This window comes from Mustela putorius, unplaced genomic scaffold (assembly GCF_011764305.1).
Source record: "Mustela putorius furo isolate JIRA1106 unplaced genomic scaffold, ASM1176430v1.1 tig00000174_pilon_pilon_pilon, whole genome shotgun sequence".
Taxonomy (NCBI): Eukaryota; Metazoa; Chordata; class Mammalia; order Carnivora; family Mustelidae; genus Mustela; species Mustela putorius.
Genome location: NW_025421304.1, coordinates 32,463,820 through 32,475,172, shown reverse-complemented (window position 1 = coordinate 32,475,172; position 11,353 = coordinate 32,463,820). Strand labels below are relative to the sequence as shown.

Genomic DNA, 11,353 nt, shown 5'->3' with positions numbered 1-11,353 from the left:
GACCTTGGGCACATCTATTATCGGGGTGGCCCAGGCTTTCTCCCAGTGCTGGCTGGGCAGAGGTGCCCAGTCCCAGAACATAAACAAGAGTGACCCTGAAAATAACTTTTTCTAAGAGAGACAGAGCCCAGCTGGATTCTCTATTCTCCCCTTGGGGTCCTCTGCCCAGGGCAAGATTAGAGTTTTGCAAGGGAGGCAGTCACTCAGGGTGCAAAATTTATGCCCATGCCAAAAAAACTTCATAATCAAGACAAAGAATATTTCAATGCAGTATTTAATTCAAAATTAAGGCAAAAAATAATCCATAATGAACACAATATCAAAAATTTAAATATCAAGGACAAGATCCAACCCTGCACTTTACCATCTTGCTTCTCTTGCCTCACTAGCCCCCGTTCCAATAAAGCTTTATTTACAAAAACATAATTTTAAAAAATTCTTTATTATAGGTGCACCTGGGCGGCTTAGTTGGGTGAGGCTTCAATGGGGTCAGGTCACGATCTCAGGGCGGTGAGATGGAGCCCCAGTGGGACCCGTACTGGGCATGGAGCCTGCTTCGGGTTTTCTCTCACTCCTTCTCCCTCTGCCCCTCCCCTGCTCACGTCCTCTCTCTCTGTCAAAACAAACAAACAAAAACCAAACAACTTTATTATATATTGTGATAACTATCATACTGTTACTGTGATAAAATATAATGTCTCTAAAATTTACCATTTTAACCATTCTTAAGTGTACAGTGGCCTTAAGTACATTCGCGGCTGTTGTGTAACGGTAGGAGTTTTTAAATATCACATTAAAATATTATAGATTGTGATTATGGAGTTTGGGGGGGGCCGTGCCCAGAGTCTCACTCACCTTACTCTCGTCTTCGCCCTGCCTCCCCCACTCCTCGCCCCCTCCTGGAGCCTGAGAATCGAAAACTGCCAAGTTTCTCCCAAAGGGCAGCAGCAAGAGTTATTCCAAAAGCGCTCAGGCCACCAAGGATGTCCGTCCATGCAGCCACCCGTGACAGGAAGAGTTGCTCCGCCTGCCTCTGCTCGTCCCCTTCGCTCTCCTCTTGCGACGGGACACACCTGGCGGGCGCGCCCTCTACCTGCCTAGGGCCACCTGGCTGGCAGCCCGCAGCGGGTGGCCCGCCCAGTTCTGGTCGCTCGGGCTTCCCCTCGGCCAATGAGGAAGAGGGAGCCTCCGGGCTCGAGCAGCGTCCGGCCGAGCGGCCAATGGGAGGGCGGCATGCAAATGAGCAGGTGCGGTGGCGGACGGCCCGTCAAGACGGTCCGGGCTCCCGGGATGTTAGAGGAGAGCTGGGCTGCGGCCGAGCAGAAGTCCGGGCTTCCAGCTGCGAGCTCCGGTCTCCCGCCATGGCCCCCGCTCCGCCCCCCGCCGTGTCCTTCTCGCCCGCCGAGGTCCAGCGGCGCCTGGCGGCCGGCGCCTGCTGGGTCCGCTGCGGGGCCCGCCTCTACGACCTCACTGGCTTCGTGCGGCACCACCCGGGGGGCGAGCAGCTGCTGCGGGCGCGGGCTGGCGAGGATGTTAGCGCCGACCTGGACGGGCCGCTGCACCGACACTCGGCCAACGCGCGCCGCTGGCTGGAGCAGTACTACGTGGGCGATCTGAAAGGAGACCCTCAGGTACATCCGGCCCCGGGGTCTCACCCTCCCCCTTGCTCCCCTTCTTCCCTCCCCCACTCTCCACGCACTGGCAAGCCCGGTCCACCTGCCCTCTAGGAGGACCCAAGGTGACAGCCTCCGCCCTCAGCTTCGCTTTCCCCTTCTCTCCAGGTAACAGGTCACTACCCGCCCCCCTCACCAGGACTTGCCCTTCCTCTCCAGCCTTGCTCCTGACCTGACCCTCTTCCACCTGCTACTTCTACCACCACCTCCCACGTCACTCCCTCCTTCCTAGTTGTTCCTTGTGCAGCCTCTGCCCTCTGACAATTTGGATCACCTTTTACCAGCCCCTCACGCTCCCAAGCTTTCCTTCCTGTTCCCTCATCAGCCTCTCCCTCTTTGCATCTGCTCTTCATTTCTGTTGAATAATAGCTTCCAGCCCCAGCTGCCCTCCCCTCCCCATCTCACCCTCCTGCTGCCTCCAGTAGTCACAGATCAGTTATCCTTCTCAGCCAGTTTGGATTTCCTGGTGCACTAGGGCTTCCCTTGGGTAGGTGGAGAGGTTGGGGCAGTGTCTTGGGTGGACTCTGTCCTCCCATCCCTCAGACCTCTCTTTATTTCCTGTCTTGCATGCTGGCATGGGTGTCCAAAAAGGCGAAATGACAGGGGTAAGCTAGTGTTTGGGTGGGGGAGAGGGGGTGGGCATGGGGATTAGCACTATGAACCGCTTGCTGCCCTGCAGGACACCTTGTGATGTTATTTAGGTCTCCAACTGATCCTCAGGTAAGTTTTTTTTAATCTCCATTTTAGGGTGTGGAAACTGAGGCTCAGGGAGGCTCTATAATTTGTCTAAGGTTAAAGAACTAGTTAGTGGGAAAGCCAAATGTACCCAACTCCAAAATCAATGCTATCTCCATCCCAAGGATCTTGGGATACAGGGGATTGCTCCATCCACAGGGCCCCAGGTAGGCTGATCTAGGGACAAACTCACACCAGGTGTGGCTATAGGACTGGTGACCATGGGACCATCATGCTTGGGCATTAAGCCAAGAGTTGTTGCTTGCTTCTACCTCTTGTTTTCAGAGTGGTCCCAGCAAGTGCTTTTAGATCTTTGGATAAATGGACGTGTCTCTCACTGCTCCTGGTGGCTCCACATGGCACTGTCTAGTCTAATGTGTAAATCATTTATTCACTCACTCATTGGTCCTTGCATAATTTTCAGCACGGAGCTAGGCACTGAGGAGGTGCCAATGGACAGAACCAATACAGTCTTATCGGAGCTAACAGGCTAATCAGGGAACATACTAATGGTACAATAATTATTTCATCACTTGGTACCATCAGAATGTGGATTTGGAGGTGAGGAGTTCAAGAGCTTTCTTGAGAAAGTGACATTTGCACTGAGAGTTAGTTGATGGTTTGGGTGTTCGCCTGGTCAAGTGTGGTGGGATGAGCATTCCAGACAGAGGGAACAGCATGTGTAAAGAAGGCCCTGAAAGTTATGGACTTGGCACAGTCAAGGGACAAATAAAACCAGTGTGGCTAGAGGCTGGTGGGCAAGAAGAGAGAAGCGGGAGGAGGCCAGAGATCAGCAAGAGCTACGTCATGCCATGCCGGGCCTCCTAGGCTGCGGGATGGATTTGGGACGCGATTCTAAGAACGACAGGAAACCGGGGAAGCGATGCAATCAAGCAGGGGTGTTGTGTGGTCAGATTTGCATCTTTGGAAGAACACCCTGGCTCCAGAGCCAAGAAGGAACAGAGGGAGCCCAAGGGAGTGTGAGGAGACCAGGCAGGAGACTACCACGTAGCCAAGGGGAGATGGGGTTGAATTTGGGAGATTTCATAGGTAAAATACCAGGGCTCAGCATTCGGCAGCAGCAGCCCATCTGAATCCTGGCAGCTGATGTTTGGCATCAGGTCATGCTGAAGGGGCAGAGAGGTTTAGCTGTAGATCCAACTCAAGCTGAGTGCAGGAAACGAGAGGCTGGAATCAAACTGCAGAGTTACAGATTTGTGATGCCTCATGGGAGCCATCCTACACTGGAACTGGGTCCTATGAACAGGGGCCTTAGGGTGAGGCTTCTTTTCCCAGAAAGCAAGGATCACCCCAGGCCAGCAGCCCTCAATGGCTCTACCTCCCAGCTCTGCTAAGCACCCAACACTGGTTTGCTTTTGCTTCGTTCCGCTTTGCTTTGCCTTACCTGACCCTCAGGGAGGACTCAGAGAATATGGAGACCAAGTTTGCTTCCTACCCCTGCACTCACCTGTTAGCCAGAGTCCCAATGCGGCCATGCTGCAGGCATCCTTGTATCTGAGCCCCAATCTGAGGATGTGGGGGAAAAAACTAAAAACTGACAACATGCTTACAGACCCAAGGCTCAAACTTGACCAGCAGCCATACTTACCCAACACTCCAGCTGCCTGTCAGCTTCTGTCTATGGATTTCCCTTCTGAAAACTAGTATAGTGTTGTCTTTAAACTGAGGGAGAAGGTAGTCAGAGGAGAAGTCTGGAATGGAGTATCCCGTACAGAGAGAAGCTCTCTTCTTATGGCCCGAATGGAGACATCTCTGTCCTTCTTTCTGGCTCAGCCTTTCAAGCAACCTTCATATTGCTTTCCTCCCTCCCTTCTCCCCTCCTGCCAGACCAGAGATGCTGACATGCGGGGAGCTTCGAGCCCAGCTCCCATCATGTGCGGACCAGGAGGGGAGATGGGAAAGGGGAATGGCATTAACCAGCTCCTTTTGTTTGGAGTTCATTTCTTTTTTCTTTTTCTTTCTTCTTTTTTTTTTTTTAAAGATTTTAATTTATTTATTTGAGAGAGAGAGCCTGAGCAGGGCCAAGAGGGGTAGAGGGAGAAGCAGGCTCCCCGCTGAGCAGGGAGCCCAATGGAGGGCTCATTCCCCGGACCCTGGGATCACGACCTGAGCAGAAGGCAGACGCTTCACTGACTGAGCCACCCAGGCACCCCTGAAGTTCATTTCTGAGTGGTTCTCCTTCTAGCAGACCTTCTTCCCCAGTGTAGTCCTTGGAGGGGAGCATCCCGGAGCTCAGCTGTGAAATTTCCAGGAAGAAGGTCTGGTCCCTTTGGTTTCCCCTGTTCTCCATTTTGCCACACCTCCTCACACAATGTGTGAGGTACTCTAACACACATTCACACTCACACAAAGATATACATATGTACACACACACACACACACACACACAAAACAAGTCAAACTCGTTTGAGCCCACATACTGTCAGGATGAAACAAGGTCTGCTGTGACCATGGTCTTGCACTTGAGGAAGTTGAGCTGCCCACCTAGAGCGAGTGAGAGGGCTATGGCTAAGCAGAGAAATCAAGCCCTCTTCTCATCCTGACCCATAGCGGTTGGGGGGCGCAGTCAACCTCCTCACTGCAAACTCAGTTCTTCTCGCTGTAGCTCATGTTGTTAGTGGGGCGTGAGGTCCATTTATTGAGCTGCAACCAGCATTTATTCACTTATTTTAAGATTTTACATATCTAATTTATTTTATTTTATTTTATTTTATAATGGTTTCATTTATTTATTTGGCATAGAGAGACACAGCAAGAGAGGGAACACAAGCAGGGGGAGTGGGAGAGGGAGGAGGCTTCCTGCTGAGCAGGGAGCCCGATGAGGGGTTCGATCCCAGGACCCAGGGATCACGACCTGAGCTGAAGGCAGACGCTTAATTACGGAGCCACCAGACGCCCTTTTATTTATCTATTTTAGTGAGAGAGAAAGAGAGCATGCGAGCAGGGGGAGGGGCAGAGGGAGAGAATCCCAAGCAGACTCCCCACCGAGCACAGAGCCCAACATGGGGAGCCACCTCACAACCCTGAGATCAAAACCGGGGCTCACACCAGGAGTTAGATGCACAACCGAGCCCAGCAGGTGCCCCTGAGCTCCAGTCAGCATTTAAAAGAAATAATTAGGAAAGGAAAGCGCTTTGGGTTCAAATCTCCTCCCTAGGTCATAGATACTGTGTTTCCCAGATTTGGGGTGTCCATGAATCACTGTCAAGTTTTTCTTCCCCCAAATTGGTATAACACTTGAACTATTATACTTAATATTTATCTTTAGGTAGACTCAATTTCTATTTTCCCACTTACTCATCCTAGGCAATACCAGTGACATCACAAGTTTTACGTGCACTTGAAAACAGAGAGCTACTCAGATAAGAAATACTTATCCCTTGTATCTCCTAAAATCATCCCAGGTCCCATCGGTGGAGTACATATCATACTCTGGAAAATATAGAAAGCAGAGCTTCTTTTTTTTTTTTAAAGATTTATTTATTTATTTATTTATTTATTTGACAGAGAGAGAGAGATAGAGAGGGAGAGATCACAAGTAGGCAGAGAGGCAGGCAGAGAGAGAGAGAGGAAGGGAAGCAGGCTCCCTGCTGAGCAGAGAGCCCAATGTGGGACTTGATCCCAGGACCCTGAGATCATGACCTGAGCCGAAGGCAGAGGGTTTAACCCATGGAGCCACCCAGGCGCCCCAAAAGCGGAGCTTCTTAATCCCTGTGTTCTGTGGATCATTTTCTGGGATTGGTGAATGGGACTGTGCATTTTTCTAGTGAGAGAGTGACAGCTTTTATCATAGTCCAACCAGAATCCTCCCCTCACTCCAAACCTGCCGTCAAGAGGCTAATAACTGTGAAAGGGTGGCTCGTACTCCCCCCCCACACACACACATACACGTGTGGACTTGGGAGGACCACATGCCTCTGGATAGAAGCCCTCTGTTCGAGAAGACCCTGGAGGAAAACAAACCTCAACTGCCCAGACAGTGCTGTTGGCATAATTGATGTCCAGATGACTGGGCACTGGGTCCTTATCCCACAGGGTGTATCCTTCTCCGGCGGCGAAGTCAGCAGTATCTCCCATGGGTGTTTCTGCCAGCCTTTGGGGGTCTGGCCAGGCAGAACCTCAGGGCTTGAGTAATCCAATAGCATAGGAGAGCTAAGTGCAGGAAGACTCAGAGTGCCCACCCCATCACTCAGACTCCCCTGGCCAGGGTCATCGGGACCTTTGCCTCACCAAACCCGGTCACCAGTTAACACCTTACCTCACCTGGTCTGGAAGCAACTCTTGATGCGGTCACCATTCCTTTTCCTTGATACACTTTCTTCAGTTGGCTTCTGGAGACCACATCCTTTAGTTCTACACCTGCTTGAGTTTTCTATGGCTGCTCTAACAGATCGCCAGGAGCTCAGTGACTTCAAGCAATGCAGAGGTATTCTGTTATGGTTCCAGAATTCAGAAGTCAGTAATAAGTCAGCAGAGCAGGCTTCCTTCTGAAGTTTCTAAGGAAGAATCCATTTTCTTGCCTTTTCCAGCTTTTATTTATTTGTTTATTTATTTTAAACAGTGGTTTTTATCTACTTATTTCTTAAGTAGGCTCCACACCCAGCGTGGAGCCCAGCACAGCACTTGAACTCAAAACGCTGAGCTCAAGAGTTGGATGTCTAACCAACCGAGCCACCCAAGGACCCCCTTTTCCATCTTTTAGAAACTGCTGGTATACTTGGCTTCCCCAGGCAGTAGTTGCATCTCTCCAACCTTTGCTCTCACGTCTCTTCTTCTCTGACTCTCCTGCCTTCACACTTCACTTTTTTTTTTTTAAAGATTTTATTTATTTACTTGACAGAGAGAGATCACAAGTAGACAGAAAGGCAGACAGAGAGAGAGAGGAGGAAGCAGGCTCCCTGCCGAGCAGAGAGCCCGATGCGGGACTCGATCCCAGGACCCTGAGATCATGACCTGAGCTGAAGGCAGCGGCTTAACCCACTGAGCCACCCAGGCGCCCCCACACTTCACTTCTAAGGTCCCTTGTGACCACACTAAGGCCACCAGGGTCATCCAGGATGATCTCCCCTTCCTAGGGTCCCAAACTTAATCACATCAGCAAAGTCCCTCTTGCCACGTAGGATAACAAATTCCCGGGTCCCAGCTGTGGGGACATAGACTGGGGGGCAGGTAGGTGCATCGCTGCACCTACCTCACCACCTGGAGCCCTGGTGATTCGTCCTCAGGCTTCTTCGCTAGTTGCTCGTGCTCTGCATCTCACAGAGAAGTTTGCAGAGGTTAAATGGAACCATATAACGTGTGCTCTGCTGGATAGCTGTTTCCATTCAGTACTATGTCTAGAGGATTATCCGTGTTTTCCTTACTTTTTTTTAATAAAGGTTTTATTTCTTTAGTTGAGAGAGAGCGGGAGTGGGAAGGAGAAGGAGCAAGAAGCAGGCTCCACGGTGAGCAGGGAGTGCAACGTGGGGCTCGATCCCAGGACCCCGAGATTATGACCTAAGCTGAAGGCAGATCCTTAACTGAGCCACCCAGGCGCCCCTTCCTTAATCTTGATGGCAATTGTCTGCACTGTCTTCTTTGTCCTCGAGAAGCCATAGGCTGTAGAAAGGAAAAAATGCAGAATAACTGGAAGACAGAGTGGCTGGCTTGGCACAGACCACGCTCTAATCCTCATGAGCATCCTTAGTCGGATTCCTTCTGGGATGTCTCCCCACTGCTGCCCCACTCTGACCAGTGCCCCCCTAAACTCATTCTTGCAACAGTCTCCCAGGCAGATCTCTCCCGCACTCCCGGGCCTGCGACCTTTCCTAAAGGGACTTTTGTCCTGTCACAGCAGTATTCCCAAGCTCTTAGGGCCTGCCCACGGCCACACCCTTTCGGTCCGGCTCCAGTGCCCTCTTCTTACACAGAGCTTCTCACCCTTTGCCCGCACCTGTGTTACAGAGTTCATAACGTTCTTCCTTATTTACTGTGTTTTTCCCTCTGTGTCCAATCGCGCCGACTAAACCATAAACTCTCTGAACACTGGAACTGTCTGACTCATCTGGGTTCCTCTAGGACACACTAGCTCGCCGGTGTATGCCAACAGGAACGAATCAATGTTTGCGTCGGTGAATGAGTGAGCTGCTTGGATAACCGAAACCTTACAAATAAAGGAAAAGGAAAGTGGTCATCTTAGCACACACAAGATACTTCAAGAGTTACAAAGTTTAAAAAAAAAAAATCTTTTTCCAATTTCTCTTTGTTGGCTGAAAGGCCTGGGAGTTTGGTGGAAAGGATGGAGGGCTATCCAGGGACACACTCATTTCTGCCTTCGTCCCCAGTTATTCTCAGCCAGAGAGCTGGCCAGTGTCTTCTAGACCAGCCACCGCCATGCACACATGCCCATGAGTCCCCTATAGGGGTGGGCATGAAGTCGGTCACGGAAAATGCCCGTCGAGAGCCCTCATTGCTCTCAGGGCTGTGGCCAGCCCCATGTGGCTTTCAGTGCCTGTATGACGTGCACAGGCAGGGGGCCCAGGATGCCTGGATTTCCAGTTCTATGTACTCTTTCCTGCATCTTTTCATGCAAATTTCTCTAAAGGTTATATCCTTGGAACTGCGGTCCTCCGTCTTCTCTATCGCTGCTCATCTAGGTTGATATGATATTTAAACTTCATACTCAAGATTTTTTAAAAAGATTTTATTTATTTATTTGACAGACAGAGATCACAAGTAGGTGGAGAGGCCAATGTGGGGCTCGATCCCAGGACCCTGGGACCGTGACATGAGCTGAAGGCAGAGGCTTTAACCCACTGAGCCACCCAGGCGCCCAATACTCACGATTTTTTGTTGTGAGGCACAGTTCGCCAAATATTTTGTTTTCCTGCCTTGATAGTATATTGCAAAGTATTTAAGTAGTGGTACCAGATAAGCAAATTTGGGGGACTGTGATGCATATAAATATGTCGTCAAGTCCTGTCATGGGAAAACTAACAGCCAGAAATTCTGTTGATACAAGAATGCATGACTATGCAGGTCAACCTTGCGATCTACAATAGACTTGGTTGATAAGTATCTACGTGAAGTAGTCTTAATTTCTCCTTTAAAGGGAAAAGAATTTAAAACTTAGTCTAGTTCTCTACATTCTTCTTTGCCCCTAGAACCTTCCCAACAGTGCTTAGCTCAGATTTCCCACTGGAAAGTGGATCTCTAGTAATAGTTTTAGTTTTATAAGTTCCAAATGTCCGTGGTCCATAATAACCCACTCAGTCGCTAAGCTCTAGTCTTTTTTTTTTTTTTTTTTAAGATTTATTTATCCGACAGAGCATACTTGTGCCCAAGCAGGCAGAGTGGCTGACATGGGACTCTATCCCAAGATGATGGGATCATGACCTGAGCGGAAGGCAGACATTTAACTCAGTCACCCAGGTGCCTCTAGTCCTTAGTCTTCTATAATAACAAAAGTCTATGAAACGGGCCTCATTTATCCACAGAGATGAAAGACAGACCTCAGAAATTTTTAAGTCAATTCAAGGCCCACACTGTGAGTCTGGCTGCCACGGAAGAATAAAGGACATCCACACTGGGGCGCCTGGAGACGGCTTCTGTGACCCTATATACCACTCCCCCCAAGCCAGGGACAAGGCTAGAGTAGCCTGCCTTAGTTGTTTTCTCTTATCCAGGGAAGACCCGTTGGCATGCCAAGTGTAATGGCTTTTGCACGTAGCAAACAGGGTGCTGTAAAAAATTCAGTTGTTCCTTGGACCTAAATAGGAAGGTCCTTGATTCCTAGGAAAAAAGGTCACTTGAAATGAATCTACTTTAAATGAAGACTAGATCTCATAGAAAAATTGGATAGGGATTGGGAGAAGGAAACTGATTATCTTCAAAAATGGAAATGAAGGGGTGCCTGCCTGGGTCAGTTGGTAGAATGTGAGACTCTTGATCTCAGGGTCATGACTTTGAGCCCCAAGTTGTGCACAGAGATTACTTTAAAAAAAAATTAAAAATGAAACTGAAAAAATTTTTTTCATTTATTTTAACCTGACAACCAAATTAAGATTGCACTTGCGTGCAGGTTTTTAGATTGAACAAATAAATCAAGTCATGTGGGTTTTGTGCACATGAGCAGTTTTTCTGGCAAACGTGCATGAAAGCACAATGTGGCAGTCCAAACTTCACACTGGCTTTTCACACATTAAGAGTCTTTTTGCAAGAGTATTTAAGATCTAGGGATCTTTCTTGATCCTTTGATAAACAGGTCATTCATTCTCTTTTGAAGAGCCTCATCCTTTGCTGGTCGCCTGTGTTTCAGTGTTAAACAGCCTAACTTTGCCAAATCCTTATTTTGTAGTGGAATTGCGAGTTAAACGGTTTTCTTTCCACTTCATTGACTTCATGAAATTTTTGGATTTTGGCATTGATTTTCAATTTCACTTTGTTTTGGGTTTGCATTTTGTTACATTGTATGTTGTCGGATGACAGCAACCCCAACCATCACTTTGCCGAGTAGACTATGGGGATCTGGGAGGAGGCAGGGGTCGATGTTTAAGCTTGAACTAAACTCATAAATGGTCAGTTGGCTTGAAGATAGTTGCACGTTAAGGTGATTTTTGGTGACCTTTGCAACTTGAATCTCCAGGGACTCAGAAAAAGAACACTTGGATAATAATGATCCTTCTAGAACTAATAGTTTGGTCAGTTCTCCCATCTCATAGATGAGAAACGTGTAGTTCTAAGAGATCCTAGAATGTGGCAGGTCTCAAGGTCCTTGGTATTTCCACTGCACATACATAGGGACAAACCTTAACCAAGGGGGCTCTTTTTCTTATTGATTTATAATCACTCTTTATATGTGAAGGATATTAGACCATTTTCTATCATATGTATTACTATTTGTCCTTTAGTTTTCATTTGTCTTTTGATTCCTTTAATGTTTTTTC

General features: G+C 48.7%; 1 protein-coding gene and 1 long non-coding RNA gene across 2 annotated transcripts in view; one reads left to right on the top strand and one right to left on the bottom strand.

The window, feature by feature from the left end:
• Nucleotides 1-423: 423 nt before the first annotated feature.
• On the bottom strand, nucleotides 424-959 carry LOC123390986. Its single transcript, XR_006605609.1, has 2 exons — nucleotides 856-959; nucleotides 424-613 (listed from the first exon to the last, which is right to left on the bottom strand). It is a non-coding gene; the product is annotated as an uncharacterized LOC123390986 (long non-coding RNA).
• Nucleotides 960-983: 24 nt separating this feature from the next.
• The window catches only part of FA2H (fatty acid 2-hydroxylase), a 45,429-nt gene continuing 35,059 nt past the window's right edge, over nucleotides 984-11,353 (top strand). The window contains exon 1 of the mRNA XM_004754006.3: nucleotides 984-1,631. Within this exon, the coding sequence (XP_004754063.1) occupies nucleotides 984-1,631 (648 nt within the window). The remainder of the gene's footprint in view (nucleotides 1,632-11,353) is intronic.